The 16,922-nt window shown below is 44.2% G+C and overlaps 1 protein-coding gene across 1 annotated transcript; it reads left to right on the top strand.

The window, feature by feature from the left end:
• Positions 1-455: 455 nt before the first annotated feature.
• Wdr87 (WD repeat domain 87) lies at positions 456-14,098 on the top strand. Its single transcript, XM_048329967.1, has 7 exons — positions 456-530; positions 1,784-1,951; positions 3,415-6,290; positions 7,397-7,653; positions 8,268-9,412; positions 9,848-9,918; positions 10,048-14,098. The coding sequence occupies exons 1-7, from the start codon at positions 456-458 to the stop codon at positions 14,096-14,098; spliced, it is 8,643 nt and encodes a 2,880-aa protein (XP_048185924.1).
• The last annotated feature ends 2,824 nt before the right edge of the window (positions 14,099-16,922 follow it).

Below are 16,922 nucleotides of genomic sequence, written 5' to 3'. Positions count from 1 at the left end.
TCAAAGGACATATTCTGAGCCACTGCAACCTGCCTGAATTCAAACTAAGAAAAAATAAATAATTCAAGTAATACAAACCTAGTTTTTCTATATAGTTAGCAGGACCTACCGCATCTTGACCCCAAATACTGGCTCCCCTCAATTAAGCACAGGGCTTGAATTGTCCCATCAGATTGTCTTTGGATTATCAAGATAATAAACCACAAGAAGTATTCAGTCAACCGAAGTTTATTCCAGGCTTGCTTTATTTATTTTTTTTTAGTACTAGGCCTAGTATTTGCTACCACTTGAGCTACCTCCTCGACTCTTTTGGGAGTTGCTTTAGTTATTTTTGGATAGTTTATGTCCTTTGATACCTAGTTCTTTCAAAAATAATACTGGCTAAGTAGCCCTCTTTTGGATTCCCACAGGTTTTAAGCAACAGTCCTGAGGGGGACTAGGGAAAAATCAAGGTGATGACTTCCCCCAGACTCATTCTCACCTGGCAGGAATATAAATACCTCATAGATGATGCCATAAATAAAAGCAAGGTAACGTATATGTAAGATATAAGCCTGTCTAATTTACAGTAATGAATACTTCAAGAGAGCCATAGCTTGCAAGTGCAAATGCAAGAAGAAAACAGGATAGACCATTAAAACAATTGTTACTGTAGTAGGGAATGGACCAAGTCCCAAATAAGTCTGAAAACCTCTAACAAAGACATTTTTGTAGCACTGCTTAAGGAACCAACACTCTGAGAGGGGGAGGAAGTGACCTGAGAGAATATTTACAAACCAATTTTGCTAGCTGGCTCTGTGAGATGCACCCCAGATGAATGTCTAATAGTACATGTTCTTTCTCTAGGGGGTAATACATATTGTGTTTATACAGCTCTTAAGTCAAATGTGAAGGCTAGGTAAGGGGTTCTAAAAGTTTTATTTTTGCAGTTTTATTTATTTACTTATTTGGTACCAGTTTGGGGGCATGGACTCATGGCCTGAGCACTGAGGCGTTATCCTGAGCTTTATTGCTCAAGGCTAGCACTCTACCACTTGAGCCACAACTCCATCTCCAGCCGTGGTCGGTGGTTAATTGCAGATAAGAGTCTCATAGACTGGGCTGGAATATGGCCTCGTGGCAAGAGTGCTTGCCTTGAATACAAGAAGCCCTAGGTTCGATTCCTCAGCACCACATATATAGAAAAGGCCAGAAGTGGCGCTGTGCCTCAAGTGGTAGCGGGCTAGCCTTGAGCAAAAAGAAGCCAGGGACAGTGCTCAGGCCCTGAGTTCAAGCTCCAGGACTGGCCAAAAAAAAAAAAAAAAGTCTTACAGACTTTTGGCGGAGGCTAACTTTGAATCATGGTCCTCCTATCTATCTCAGTCTCCTAGGATTATAGGCATAAGCCACCAGAGCATTGACTTAATCATTAATAATTGAACCACTTTTAATTTTGGGACAGCCTGTTAAAGTACTTGTGGCTTGTCTAGGTAATTCGATATATATTGTATCTTTTATCATTCATGTATCTTTTAGGCTAGTTAGGCCAGGTATGGCTAATTTCACTTTGGAAAAATTATTTCCTCAATATTTACACTAAAAATATATACATCTAGGGCCTAGAGGGGTTTGGTTCCCTCATGTTTTGGGGAGATTTGTTCTATGTATGGTAGGTGTATTAGGATTTAGAAGGGATCTAAGGCATGATTTGGAGAATTGCTTCAATCTTGACTTACTTTTTTTTGAGAAAACAAATTTTAGTCCATGTGTGTCTTAGCTTTAGTTTATACCATGCCTCTCCCAGGACTCTGAACAGCCAAAGAATGACGTAATTGTGCTGAGTGACCGGTCCCAGATACTGTTCAAAGAAACTCACTTCCCTCAAAATATGCCACTTATATGCCAGTACTTCAATGATGCATTCTTCTTTGCCTCCCTCTCATGGGTGAACTCCTACACGAAAGAAGTACAGGTAATGCAGCTTTCCTTCCTCTTCTTTTTCTTCCTTTCCCTCCTTTCCTTTCCTTCTTTTCCTTTCCCTTCCCTACCCTCCTTCCTTTCTTCCCTTCCTCTCCCTCCTTCATTTCTTTCCTTTCCTCTCCCTCCTACTTCCCTCCATCCCTTCCTCCTTTCTCACTTTCCTTCCTTTCTTTCATATGCCGGTACAGGGCCTGGATGCTTGCTATCCCTTGGGTTTTTCTCTCAAGGATGAGGCTCTAGCACTTGAGCCACAGCTGCAGCCCACTTCCAACTGTTTTTGGTGGTTGATTGGGAATGAGAGTTTCACAGACTTTCCTTCCCATGCTTCAAACTGTAATAATCAGATCTCAGCCTCCTGAGTGGCTAGGATTACAGGTGTGAGCCCCTGGTGCCCAGCTTTTCCTCACTCTTAGCTTATTCTCTAAGGACCATGCCTGCATAGCTAGCAACCCAGATTAGCAAATGAATTAATATGACCTTGAACCATTTCCCCCATTCACTCTAAAATTGCTTTTATTTTTTTTCCAGTTTTGAGGCTTGAACTTGACCTGGGCCCTGTCCCTGAGCTCTTTTGCTCAAAGCTAGTGCTCTACCACTTGGGAGACACAGCACTGTTCTTTTGGTAGTTGATTGGAGATAAGAGTCTGATGAACTTTCTTGCCCAGGCTAGTTTTGAACTGTAATCCTAATATCTCAACCTCCTGAGTAGTGAGGATTACAGGCATAAGTCACTGGCTGGCTCCTTTTTACAAGACTTTATAGCTCTCCTAAAGTAAGTCAAGGTTAAACAAAAGGTTTAGGCATTCTTTGTCTATTCTGTTTTGAACTCCCCTCACCGGAAGGTAGAATCACTCCAGTCTACATTTTCTCCTTATTAAATGAACAAGGCAAAGTAGATTAATATTTGGTTCTTTCCTCCTTTACTATCTTTTTTTTTTTTGCCAATCCTGGGGTTTGAACTCAGAGCCCAGGCACTGTCCCTGAGCTTCTTTTGCTCAAGGCTAGCACTTTACCACTTGAGGCACAGTGCCACTTCTGGCTTTTTCTGTTTATGTGGTACTGAGGGCTGTGGAACCCAGGGCTTCATGCATGTTAGGCAAGCACTCTATCACTAAGCCACATGCCCAGCCCCTCTTTCTCTAATATCTTTACTAGGCAAGTGTGTGTGTGTGTGTGTGTGTGTGTGTGTGTGTGTGTGTGTGTGTAGATCTTGAGGCTTGAACTCAAGTATTGAGTGAGTACTGTCTCTGAGCTTTTCTGCTCAAGACTGATATCCTACCACTTGAACCACAACTCCACTTCTAGATTTTTAGTAGTTAATTATTGATAGAAGAGTTTCAGGGCCTTTCCTTCCTGCACTGCCTTTGAACCTCAATCCTCAAATCTCTTACAGGTGTGAGTCACTGGCATTCAGCCTTAGACAATTTTTTAAAACTTTATCTTATGCTCTTCCAGGCTGTAGTCTGGACAAAAAGCAAAACCGAGGACATGGTTGAGAAGAAAATATTTCCCATGACTGAACGGCTGCCATCAATCCAGTTGATGGTCCACGCTGGTTCCTTTCATATCCTCGTGGTCTACTGTGGTGACCTCTTCCTGAGGCTTTTTGGGGATCACTTTCGGTCCTTCAAATCTATGGGCACAGTACCCTGCCGCTTCAACATCAGCTGCCTCTGCTATGACCCCGAATCAAAGATGCTTCTGTCTGGTAACTTGGGGGGAATAGTCACCTGGACTATTGAGCGCAGCGGTACAGGCCTCCAGATAGCTCACGTGTTTCCCATACCAGGGGAAGAGCTTGTACAGGACATTTTGCTGAGTGGCCCTGATGACTCCCTCCTCGCCCTGTGCGAGACTGTGGTGAGGGTCCTTGAACACCAGGGCCATGGCCATCTACAAGAGGTGAAGAGGTTTACCACCTCTAGCAGTGGCTCCGCTATCACCTGCTGCTTTACCTGTTTTGAACTGGGCTTTCTTTATGCTGGAAACAAGGCTGGGGAAATCCATGTTTGGAGCCTCAAACAAAGTCATCCTCTCCACAATTTCAGGGCCCATTCTTCAGAAGTGATATGTGTTCATAGCCGGCCGGAGGCTCACACTCTGCTAACAGCTGGCCAAGAAGGCACAGTCAAGGAATGGAATCTCACCTCTGGGAATTTACTTCGGCGACTAGAACTCGAAGAGCAGTTAGTCTGCTTCCAATTTATTGATGACACCACTTTTTATTGCCAAACTGCCCATAGTTTTTCCTTGCGTCGTCTACCCTGCTTCTATAGCCTCTTCAACATCTGTGGCTGTGCCCCCCAGCAGGTACGTCGAATCCATTGTGGAGAGAACTGGTACCGAATACTGTGCGCTACAGAGGATGGCCTCTTGCGCTTTCTGTCTCCAATCACGGGGGATCTTCTGGTTGTCACCTGGCCCTTCGTCATCCTGGACCAGGCTGTGGATTGGGCCTATGATCCAGGGAAGGAGGAACTCTTTGTAGCCATGGGCAGCTCAGAGGTGCTTGTGTTTGACACAACCCGCTCCCCTTGTCCAACTAAGTATTTCTTAGGCACCTCAGCAGATTCTCATGATGTGGTACAGTGCCTGGCTTATGGGAATTTCAACTTGGGGCGGGGAGTGGATGGACTGGTATTCTCTGGACACCAGAGTGGAGTGATAAGAGTGCTTTCCCGGCACAGGTGTGCCCGAGTTGAGAAATTCACCCACTATGGGGCAGTATTGGCACTCTCTACAATGACTGTAGGGATCTTTTCTAACCGAGAAAGCTCTTTGCTCTGTTCCTATGGAATGGATGACTACATACACCTATCAGAAGTAGTGTTTGAAGGAGCTAGAGTACAAATGCAGCCTCTAGCCAGCGTTCTCAGTAGCTGTCAACTGAAACATATGGTCCTCTTGCCCCATTCTGTGTGTGCCATCACGGATACTAACTGCCTACGTTCCTGGAAGTTCCATGATTTTCTGTCCACTGGGTCAGACAAAGGCTCAAAATTCCTAGAAACACTGCCTCTACACCAATGTAGCATCATATCTTTTGATGTCTGCTTGACCTTGAGTCTTTTCGTCACATGTGGTTCTGATGGCTCTGTCCGGATCTGGAATTTCCATGGTAGACTCGTAGCCACCTTGGATTCGTCACTTCACTTTGGCCCACTGTGTTTTGCAAATAACCGGGGTGACCTCCTTGTGAGTTTCAACCAGAGTCTTTATCTAATATCCTCTTTGAAACTGCTTCCTCCAGTCCTGCTGTCTCACTTATACTTTATGACTGTACCCGATGAAGTTCTGGAAGCACCTAAGCCTTTCATACCAAGTTTCTTTTTCTCTTTTGAGACCATGTTTGTGCCTAAGTATATCTACCGGAGTCAAGGGAAACAGGAATTAGGGGGTCTAGTGGCACTTATCAATAAGCGGGCCATTGCCTTCGACCATTCTGTGCCACATGTCATAGAAGAAGATGAGGATGGGAGCATTGTGTTATTAACTGGCCCCCAACGTGATTCTTTGGAGACAACAACTCTCTTTAGAAAGAGGCCAAAACCTTACCCATCCACTTATGTGCTTCCTCCCCAATTAGTGATGACCAGCTGGGATGGGCTCAACCCCTATCAGATACTGCGATGCTACTTTGGTCTGGGACAAAAATGGCTTCTGGCCCCCGATTGCTACATTCCCAACTCTGTGATCCGTGCCCGTCTTTGGCCAGAAGGCAGCCCAATATTTCTACAGTGCAATCTGCACTCCCCTCAGCGGGAACTGGAATTGGAAAAGTCTCAACCATTCTTCTTCTGGCACAGCAGGAAAAGAGTTCTAAGTGATGCAAAACCTTATCGAGAAGAGAAAGAGGAGTACAACTTTCTAGAAAAGAGACTAGCCAAGGAGGTCACCTACAGTGTCCTCACAGATACAAGACGCAGCTGGCTAGGAAAAAGAATGAGTGAAGCAACTGTGAATAATCTGATTGAGACCATCCTCACTATTATGATCCATGCTAATCCAGTGAAGTATCAATGCTGTATTGGTGCACTAGGGCAAATCTTTGCCTCTTATCAAGTTTCTCCAATCTTGCGCTCTGATACAGCTCATCGTTTGCTAGATGATACGGTAAATCCCAACGCAATGATCCGAGAACTAGCCTGGGAAGGGTTAAAACGCCTAGGAATAATTACGCATCTCTTTGCCTTGCCTCTGGTCCAAGGACTATTGGATAAGGATCAAAGAGTGAGGAATAAGGCCCTGGCACTCATGGCTGATGCTGGAATACACTCTAAAACTTCACTCTTAAACTTGTTACAGAGACGAGACCTTTTCCGGGAGTTACAGTAAGTTAATGATTACCTTCCTCAATTCTTTACCACTTCTAATTTTTGCCTTCCTCTCACCCATTTTCCTTCATTTCTCTTTGCTATCTCTTCATCCCTATTTTATTAGTTCTCCATGATCTCTTTCATAGCTTTTTTTAAAAATTAAATTTCTGGCGCTGGGGATATAGCCTAGTGGCAAGAGTGCCTGCCTCGGATACATGAGGCCCTAGGTTCGATTCCCCAGCACCACATATACAGAAAACGGCCAGAAGCTGCGCTGTGGCTCAAGTGGCAAAGTGCTAGCCTCGAGCAAAAAGGAAGCCAGGGACAGTGCTCAGGCCCTGAGTCCAAGGCCCAGGACTGGCCAAAAAAATAAAAAAAATAAAAATAAAAATTAAAATTAAATTTCTGGGGGCTGGGGATATGGCCTAGTGGCAAGAGAGCTTGCCTCGTATACATGAGGCCCTGGGTTCAATTCCCCAGCACCACATATACAGAAAATGGCCAGAAGTGGCGCTGTGGCTCAAGTGGCAGAGTGCTAGCCTTGAGCAAAAGGAAGCCAGGGACAGTGCTCAGGCCCTGAGTTCAAGGCCCAGGACTGGCCAAAAAAAAAAAAATTTAAATTTCTGGACTATCATTGACAATCCTGACAACTCACTCCTTTCTCCATCTCTTTGCCTTCTCCTGTCTGTTCTCTAAGCTCCTGACTTCCCTTTGTCATCTTTTTTTTAAATGTAATTTTATTGTTATTATTAAGGAGTTGGACAGAGTTGTTACAATTCCATAAGTCAGGTAATTAGTACAATTCTTCTTAGACAATGTCACTCCTTCCTTTGCTTTCTCCCTGTTTCTCCCTCCCATCCTTGCCCACAAATTGTGTAGTTCATTTTTTACATGGTGTATACAGAATACCATGACTACATTTGTCACCCTTCCTCCATTTGTTCCCTTTGTCATCTTTTTCTCCTACCTCTGAAGCCTCCCTTCAGGTCATCCCATCTTGACTTTCCAGACTTCAGAGGCCATCATTTACCTGTAGCTATGCTATCCCTCTTGGGCATTTTATTAACTCCCTGCCTGTTCCACAGTAAGTTCTTTTGCATTCTCTCCTTTGATTTTCATAGGCAAGAGATGATTGGGGAGGAATCTCTGGACCATCTGCTGGGCATTCGACCAGCAGATATACAAATCCTTATCTCTCAAGTGGAACAGCAACTAAATGAAAACTTGACCATGTCATCAGATGGTAGAAAGTTTTTTTCTTTAGATGTCTCAAGAGCTTCTCTCCATGAACATTCTTCCTTCCAACTTGAAGAGCTTGAAGAAGAGGTCAAGACACCCAAACCCACAAAACGGTCCCGAACAGCCAGCAAAAAGCACAGTATGTATGGGATGATCTAGTCCATGCCTCTGGATCCCCAAAGAGGCAGGGTAGTTAAGGTCAGTGGGTCAGTACATACTAACATGGGAAGAGAGGTAATTAGAATGAGCTTGTCACTTAGAAGACAATTGTCCTAGGAAGGATCCACCTAAATACAGGAAGATCCAAAGGCCTTTCTCTAAAATTGGTGGTCAGAGAAGCATCTGGGAATTGGGAATCCTGAAAATATTTGTTTGTGTGTGCACGCGCGATGCACGCGTGTGTATGTGTATGTGTGCCTATACTTGGGCTTGAATTCCGAAGCTGGGTGCTGTCTCGTAGCTTTTTTGTTCAAGGCTAGTGCTCTACAACTTGAGCCACAGCTCCACTTCCTGCTTTTTGGTAGTTAATTAGAGATCAAATTCTCATGTGCTTTCCTTCCAGGGCTGGCTATAAACCTTATAATCCTCAGATCTGAGCTTCCTGAGTAGCTAGGATTACAGGTATAAGCCACCTATGCCTAGCTGTTGCTACTTCTTTTATGGCATTTCCTCTTAGCTCACACCAGGTTTGGAAAGAGTTTCATTTAGTTTCTGGTGCTTGACTTAACTTCTACCTCCTGGTTTTCCCCACAGTGCGCAAAATAATTCGAACTCTCAGAAAGATGAAAGAGGGAGAACCTAAACAAACAAGCACAGAGACACCTGTTGAGACCGAAGGTGAGGACGAAACCACCATAGCTGAGATGGAGGACACATCAAGAATGTCTTCAGTGAGCAGTGTAATGAAGGTGCCTAAAGAGGAACCTTCAGAGAAAGATGTCTCAAAGGAGCACGTGGCTGCAACCATGAAGTTGCTGAAGAAGCGAGGCAAAGGCAAACCCAGGAAACTCAGAAAGAGAAAGAAAAAAAAGGAAGAAGAGGAGGTAGTTGAGGAACCTTTGCCTCCAGAAAAACCAGTTAGGAGAAGGGTTTATTCTGGGCGGGGTGCTGCTGGAGCACCTGGTTCTAAAGGAGATACTTCATGGAGGAATGATCTATGTCGTCTTATGGCTCTAAGGATATCTACTTCCCACACAGAAATGGAAAAAGATCTAGACACTGAGCTGGTGGCTATAGCTAAGGAGATGTTGGCAGATCGCCACCCCAGTTGGGAACTCTTTCAGGAGATCTGCCCCAGGAGAGATAGTGAGGATATGTTTGAAGCGTTTGACTGGGAAGTAGCCTGGCATGAGGAGAAACCAACTTTTATCCATGAAGCAGCAATTAGGGAGGACCTGGTGATCACAGGGGAGCAGGAGGAAGAGGAGGAGGAGAAGTCATGGAGGCCCAAAGTGCAAGAGGAAAAGGAAGAGTTGGAGGATGTGGTTCCAAAGAAAGGCAAGAAAAAGAAAGTGATTTTTTTAGAACCGAGTGAGCTACCAAAGGGAAAACGAAAATTAAAGAAAGAAGAGAAGAAACCCAAGAAGCACGAGAAGAAAGCAGTCCAGGAGGAAAAGAAATTAGGTAAAAAAGAGAAGGAGACAGATTTGAGTATGCTTCCAAAGAAAGAAGAGGCTGGGCCAGAAGAACCAGTTAGTGTTGAGAGGGAGATGTCTTTTGAGGAGTGGAAGTCATCTTGGGAAGAGTGGAATGAAATCCACAAAAAGACAGGTATTACTTGGGAAGAATGGAAGAAAGACTGGGACAGGAGATATCTTGAGAAAGAAAAAGAGAAAGAGAGAGCAGGGAAAGAAGAGGAAGAGAAAAGGAAAGAAGTGAAACTGAAAGAGAAAGAGGAAGTAAAAGAGAAAGAGGAGCTGAAAGAAAAAGAGAAAGAGGAACTGATAGGGAAAGAGAAGGAGAAAGAGGAAGCGAAAAGGAAAGAGGAAGAGAAAGGGAAAGAGAAACTGATAGGGAAAGAGAAGGAGAAAGAGGAAGCGAAAAGGAAAGAGGAAGAGAAAGGGAAAGAGAAACTGATAGGGAAAGAGAAGGAGAAAGAAGAAGCGAAAGGGAAAAAGGAAGAGAAAGAGGAACTGATAGGGAAAGAGAAGGAGAAAGAGGAAGCGAAAAGGAAAGAGGAAGAGAAAGGGAAAGAGAAACTGATGGGGAAAGAGAAGGAGAAAGAAGAAGCGAAAGGGAAAGAGGGAGAGAAAGGGAAAGAGGAAGAGGAAGAGAAAGAGAAGGAGAAGGAGAGAAAACGCAAGGCTGTAAGGGAGCTATTCTCAGATGCAGAGGTGTTGAAAGGGAAAAAGATGATGACATGGGATAAATGGAGAGAGGTCTGGGAAAAGGAGTTGGCCCCCAAGCTCAAGGAAGAGGAGGAAAAAGCACACTATACAGAAGAGGAGGGAGTGTCTGAGGAGAGGAAAGAGGAAGTAAAAGCAGAAGAACCTGCAGCCACAGTAGTAGCAGCAGAAGGCAAAGAAGAAAAAAGAGAAGAAGAAGAAGAAGAAGAAGAAGAAGAAGAAGAAGAAGAAGAAGAAGAAGAAGAAGAAGAAGAAGAAGAGATACTCACAGAAGAGCAGAAACAGATCCAAGAAGAACATGAACAGGCCTGGAGAGAGAAGAAACAAGCCCATGCTGAAAGACAACGAGCCAAAGCAGAGCGATTACTAGCACAGGAAGAGGAGAAACTTGCACGAGAAGAGAAAAATCTAGCCAAGGAAGAGAGAAAATTGGCCCGAGAATACGTGAAAATGGCCCCCAAAGATGGGAAACAGGCCATTACAGAGAGGAAAATTGCCCAGAAAGAGGAAAAACTGGCTTCAAGAGAGGAAAGGCTAAGCAGGGAAGCAGAACGTTTGGCCCAGAAAAGGAAGAATCTGGCCATGAGATTGGAGAAAATAGCTGGAGAAGAAGAGAAACTCGCAAAGAAAGGAGAGAAAATTGCTGAGGTAAAACAAATATTGTCTGAGAAAATGGGAGCAATAGCCCAGAAGGAGAAAGAGCTGGTGTTGCAAGAAAAGGAGTTGGCTGAACAAATAGAAGAAATGGAATGGGATATGAAGGAGTTGGCTTCTAAAGAAGATGAACTGAATCTGAAAGAAGAAAGAGTAGTTGAAGAAAAAGAGGAGCTAGCTGAAAGAGAGAAGGTATTAATCTTGCAGGATGAAAATCTGACTAAGAGAGAGAAAAGACTGTCTTGGGAAGAATCACTGCTGATCCAGGAAGAAGAGAAACTGAGCAAGAGCTCAGCAAAAATGGATCCTGCAGTGGTAGATCAGGAATGGAAAAGACTAGCTCAGAAAAGGGAAGCATTAATGCAAAACAAAGATAAACTGATCCATGAAAGGGATAGTCTGATCCTTAACAAGGAACAAGTCAAAAGCAACAAGAAAAGAGTGGCTGTGGAAGAAAAAGGTATAGCTCAGGAAAGGAAATATCTGGCTCAGGAAAAGGAAAAATTTCCCCTGAAGAAAAAGATTCTTCAGCAAGACAAAGAAAGACTCCTTAAAGGAAGAGAAGAACTAAATCAAATAAAGAAGAAACTGGAGCTATTCAAGGATAAAGTGGCTCAAGTAGAGGAGCAGCTGAAACAGGACAAGGGGGCAGTGACTCAGAAGAAGTTACATATTATTGTTTCAGAGAAGAAACTGGCTCAAGCTGGTAAAACTTTAGCTGAAAAACAGGAGCAATTGGCCAAGGAAAAAATAGAATTAATTGCAGAAAAGAAGCTCATGTTCCAGGAAAAGAAACTGCTCAGAGAAGAGCAGGATATTGTTAGAGAAGAAAAGGCACTCAAGATAGAAATGAAAAAATTGTCCCAGGAGAAGAAGAGGCTGGTTGAGGAGCTTCAAATTCTCTCCAAGGGAGACATTCAGAAAATTTCAAGAGACAGAGCAGCAATTGATCGTGACATAGGCATAACAAAGAGGAAACTGTCACTAGAGGAGAAAATACTCACATATGAAGATAGGCTGCTGGCCACAGAGGAAAGGGACATTGCCAAAGGAAACTTGGAGTTAACTACAGGACAGCGGGTATATGCCCAGGAAGAAAGGAAGTTAGCCAAAGCAGTAGGGAAAATGGTTCTAGAAAAGCAGGAAATGGCCAGGGAGCCAAAAAAAGCAAAGACTTTCTTAAAGGCACTTCAAAAATTAATCAGTAACGAAAGGAAAATAACCCAGGAAGAACTAAAGATGGCCAAGATAAAGGGGGCACTCTTTGCTAAGGAGCACAGATTAAGTAAGGAAGAGGACAGACTAGATGTCAAAGACTGGGATTTTGCTGAGGAACAACCAGAAATGACTGAAGGTGAGAAGAAACTGGCCAAAAAGCAGAGAAAACTGGCCAAGGAAATGAGAGAAATGATAGGCTTAGAGGAAAAAGTGGCCGAACAAGAAAGTAAATTGGCCAAAGAGCAGAGAGAATTCATGCAGATTAAGGAAATAGAAACAATAGTAGAGGAAGAAGAAGAAAGCTCATTCTTTAAAAAGAGGTGGGAAAAGAGAAAACAGTTGAGGAGACTTTCTGTCAAAAAAGGAAAGCTTTTTGGTGAAGATGAGCTCGCAAATGTAGAGACAGAAATGGAAGCCCTATTAGACAATGTGAGGCAAGTGACTTTGACTGAGGACGATGAGGAGGAGCAGGAAGAGGAGGAAGAAACAGAGGAGGAAGAGGAGGAGGTAGAAGAAGAGGAGGAAGAGGAAGAGGAAGAAGAGGAGGAGAAAATGGAAGAGGAGGAAGAGAAGCCCACGGGGGAGGGGGAGGAGGGGGAGGAGGTAGAAAAAAGGAAGAGGAGAAGGAAGAAAAAGAAGTTGAAGGAAGAGGAAGGGTTTGAAGAGGAAGAAAGCATAAGTGAGGAAGGCAGTGTGGGTGAGAGAGAAGAGGAGGAGGAAGAGGAGATAAGCCCAACAGCAGGCAGTATAAAAGAGATCTTAAGAAGACAAAAGATGTTTAAGTTACTAGAAGAAAGAGAAAAGTATTTACAAAAACAAGGACTGATGCCTTCTATTAAAGTAAGTATGCCTAAGATCAAAGGCAGTGCTATAGACCTAGGTGTGAAGACCTCTGCCAGAAAACTGATCCCCCCATCTCTGGAGATGGGAGGGAAGAGATTACCAAGAATGCCATTTCCAGAAAAACCAGCCCTCTTCGGGGAAGAACATATCCCAGTACTGGAGACACGCAGGCTATTCCCACCGGCATACCGAGAATTGGAGAAATTTCAGGCCTTGCCTTTACCCATATCAGAGACAGTTGAAGAGCCCCATAAGGAGATACAAATCAAGACACCAGCCATCTCCCACCTTTTTAGGAAGCTCGGGGAAGCTCGTAAAGCCAAACACTTGACACCAGAGGGGACGTGGAAATTGCTTGTGAAGCATCATCCGTCTGTGACAGAACAGGATATGATGAAAGTTACTCCCCATGCTGCCATGGAGGAACAATATCCGGAGGTTGGCCTCTCTGATATAGAGTGGATGCACCATGTTGTCGAACTGCTGCAAGCAGGAGAACAGCTTCCCAGAGACAGTTTCCACAGACTGTGTCAGCTCCTCAGAGACCTCACCTCCCAGGGAGACTTAGAGTGGCTCCATCTGGCTGTACTTGAAGCCATCGTGCACCATCACAAGCAGGCCCTGGAGGCACGAAGCACAAGTATGCCCCAACCCGGTAGGGAGTCTGTGAGTCCAAAATACCTGAAAGTGATTCCCCCTATAAAAGGAAAACAGAAAGGTAGTGGACTTGAACCTTTGACTGGCCCAACACTAGAGTTCACAGCAACTACTAAGAGGATCACAAAACCAAAGGCTACAAACCTGGATCTTTTAGGAGAACCTTACAGGAGTGCCCGGATACAGGAGTTATCCAATATTATAAAAAAAATGGAAATGGAACACTTTTATCCTATCACAAGAGATGTTTTCCCAGATGCCCAAAGCCCTGCAGACAGACAAACCCTGGCACTCATGCTTCAGAAAGACTTATGGGACTTGAAGGGGAAAAGCAAGTATCCCAAACTGCCCAAATTGGATGAGGAGGAGGAGGAAGAGAAGATGGAGCCCACAAGAGAAAAGAGAAAGATACTCCCATGGGAAACATTTGTGGCTCTGTACCATGTTTTGCGGCTGCTGCTGCAGCGTTATGGCAAAGACACAGCTGTGTGGATGGAACAGTTTCGCCATGTCATGGAGCTCTATCACCTTAAGTCCCCTCGAATCCAGAGGCTGCTACAGGAGATGGTAGTGAAAGGGGGACCTCAACCCCGAGAAACCATGTACCAAGAGGCCCTGAAGGCCATAGACCTAGTACCCGGGGAGAGGTTGTTCTACTGCCTGATCTGTGGGGGCACTCATTTTCCTGCAGCTTCCTTCAAATTCCGCGGTGTGATACCTCTCCCTGGACAGAATAATGTACACACCATTCTTCCCGTAGGTATTGCCCAGTATGGGATCTTAGAACTTGCCTGGAGGAGCCTGCCCTATGCAGATAATCACCTCACTACAAAATTACCCGACCGCATTGCTCCTACTCTGATTTGAGACTAGCTGGAAACCGGGACTTTTCATTCACAACTGTGCCTCGCCAGCAGAATCTAGACTTTCATCTTTAGGTAGGGCCCATACAGAGGTCAGGCCAAGTTGAAGTGCTTTCCCTCCCCAACTCTACAAACCAGTTTTTATATGTGAGAATAAAGAGGAGATTGTTTGTAACAAGTGCTTTGATGAGTTATTTTCTCCCAAACGTTTTTTTCTCTAGAAAAGTCACCAAGGAAACTAGATGATGATGATGATGATGATGATGATGATGATGATGATGATGATGACGACCACAATGACGATGACTATACCAATCCTTGGGCTTAAACTCAGGACCTAGGCTCTGTCCTTGAGCTTCCCCCCACCCCCTCACCTATTTCTTTTCTTTCCTTTTTTTTTTTTTTTTTTTTTTTTTTGGTGGGAGGCAGTCCTGGGGCTTGAACCCTCCTTTTGCTCCTTTTGCTCAAGGCTAACACTCTACCACTTGAGCCACAGCTCCACTTCCAGTTTTTTCTGTGATTAATTGGAGATAAGTGTCTCATGGGAACTTTCCTGCCTGCGCTAGCTTCCAACTGTGATCCTCAGATCTGAGCCTCCTGAGCAGCTAGGATTACAGGTGTGCGCCATGAGCACTGGCTGAGCTTTTTGTGTTTTTGGTTTTTGTGTTTTGGTTTTGGTTTTGGTTTTGGGGTTTGAACTCAGGGCCTGGATGCTGTCCCTGAGCGCTTTTGCTCAAGGCTAGTGCTCTACCACTTTGAGTCACAGCTCCATTTCTGGTTTTCTGGTGGCCAATTGGACATAAGAATCTCCTAGAGGCTTTCTTGCCTGAGCTGGCTTCAAACCACCATCCTCAGATCTCAGCCTCCAGAGTAGCTAGGGTAATGGGCATGAGCCACTGGTGTCCAGCTTAATTTCTTAAAAGGTACTAGATTCCACTGGGGATTTTTCAGGTTCTAAGTAATGTTAGCGTTAGCACTGTGACTGGACACCATGTCTAGGGTGGGGGAGGGGACTGGAGGAGTCTGATGCATTGTGATGTTGGAACCAATGACTCCGTTTTCTATGGGAAGTTGTAACTAAAGAATTTGTCTCTTCTAGAACTAAGAGTATGTAATTGCCTAGACGATGAAGGCATGTGTGCTAAGAGAGAATGGAAAGTAGATGGGGAGGCCTAGGATATTTTATGTTAGTAACAGGCTTTTCCCTGCTGGTACCAACTATAGTGATTGGCATAGGTCCAGCTGAGCTCATTAAGTCCTCTGCTTTCTGTGAGATAAGACTGTTCAGCTGAGAAGTCTAAAGGAAATAAAGAGGAAACTGAAGTGGCAGAACATAGGATTATAAATGTAAGTTCTATTTAATGCTAATGTTTCTGGTTCATCTCTCTTATTCTCCCTCCATCTCAGCATGGCCTTTTGGCAGTAATAGCATTTGTATTGCTTTTTTAAAAAAATTTAATTTTAAGCCTTCTGAGTTGGGTGCTGGTGGCTCAGCCCTGTCATCCTAGCTATTCTGGAAACTCTGATCTGAGGATTGTAGTTCAAAGCCAGCCCAGGCAGAAAAGTCTGAGAGACACTTATCTCCAATTAACCAGCAAAAAGCCAAAAGTGGAGGAGAGGGTTAAGTGGTAGAACACCAGAAAAAGCCAAGGGACAGTGTGAGTCTCTAAATTCAAGCGTGTGCGCACGCACGTGCGCGCACGCACACACACACACACCTTTTTTAAATTTCATTACCTTTTCCCTAAATACTGTAGTATGGAAAAAGAGTCAAGAGGGATTAAAGTAAAATGTTTGATTTATCAGAAACCTGGTGAAACGAAGTCTTTATTTAGGATTTTGAAGGGTCAGGAAATCCCCATTTTCCCCATCATAGCTTCTGGTCTTAAGTTGCCAGAAGAAATTTTAGTAAGACTCTAAGACTTGTAGATTAAAGCCATTTTTCTTCCTATCATCTTGGGGTAACAGCCTATTCTCTCTTTTCTAAACTTTTATTCCCCCCCCCTTTTTTTTTTTTTTTGCCTGTCTGGGCCTTGGACTCAGGGCCTGAGCACTGTCCCTGGCTTCTTTTTGCTCAAGGCTAGCACTCTGCCACTTGAGCCACAGCGCCACTTCTGGCCGTTTTCTATACATGTGGTGCTGAGGAATCGAACCCAGGGCTTAGAGATCAGATTTTCCTGCCCAGGCTGGCTTCGAACTATAATCCTCAGATTTCAGCCTCCTGAGTAGCCAGGATTATAGGCATGAGCACATGGCTGGCCTCATATTCTTGCTCAGCGTTTTCATCCACATTGGTGCTCTTATCACTTGAATCACATCTCCAGGTATAACTTTTTTGCTAGATAATTAGAAATAAAGTCACTCAGACTTTTCTGCCTGCATTGTTGTCTAACTGCCATCCTCAGATATTAGCCTCCTGAGCAGCTACAATTACAAATATGAGCCACCATCATCCAGCAAAGAAACATGTATAGAAATTTTACATTTGTTTGTCTGCTGAATTTAATAGTAAAAATCATACAGTTTAGGGACTGGGGATATGGCCTAGTGGCAAGAGAGCTTGCCTCGTATACATGAGGCCCTGGGTTCAATGCCCCAGCACCACATATACAGAAAACGGCCAGAAGTGGCGCTGTGGCTCAAGTGGCAGAGTGCTAGCCTTGAGCAAAAGGAAGCCAGGGACAGTGCTCAGGCCCTGAGTCCAAGGCCCAGGACTGGCCAAAAAAACAAACAAAAACAAAATCATACAGTTTAATGTATCTTTATGCTGTTTCTACCTCTTGTCCTTTTCTTGCTATCTCTTTTCTTTTTCTCCCCCTCATGCCCAA

Source organism: Perognathus longimembris, chromosome 20 (genome assembly GCF_023159225.1).
Source record: "Perognathus longimembris pacificus isolate PPM17 chromosome 20, ASM2315922v1, whole genome shotgun sequence".
In the NCBI taxonomy this organism is placed as follows: Eukaryota; Metazoa; Chordata; class Mammalia; order Rodentia; family Heteromyidae; genus Perognathus; species Perognathus longimembris.
The sequence above is the reverse complement of the archived record's forward strand: the minus strand, read 5'-3'. Positions and strand labels throughout refer to the sequence as shown.

What these genes read in the sequence shown, in the direction of transcription:
- Wdr87 (XM_048329967.1), top strand. Translation starts at nt 456, where the DNA reads ATGACTTCCCCCAGACTCATTCTCACCTGGCAGGAATATAAATACCTC. An exon ending in ATGCCATAAATAAAAGCAAG is followed by an intron (nt 531 to 1,783) that starts GTAACGTATATG and finishes TGCCTCTCCCAG; the next exon opens with GACTCTGAACAGCCAAAGAA. An exon ending in CCTACACGAAAGAAGTACAG is followed by an intron (nt 1,952 to 3,414) that starts GTAATGCAGCTT and finishes ATGCTCTTCCAG; the next exon opens with GCTGTAGTCTGGACAAAAAG.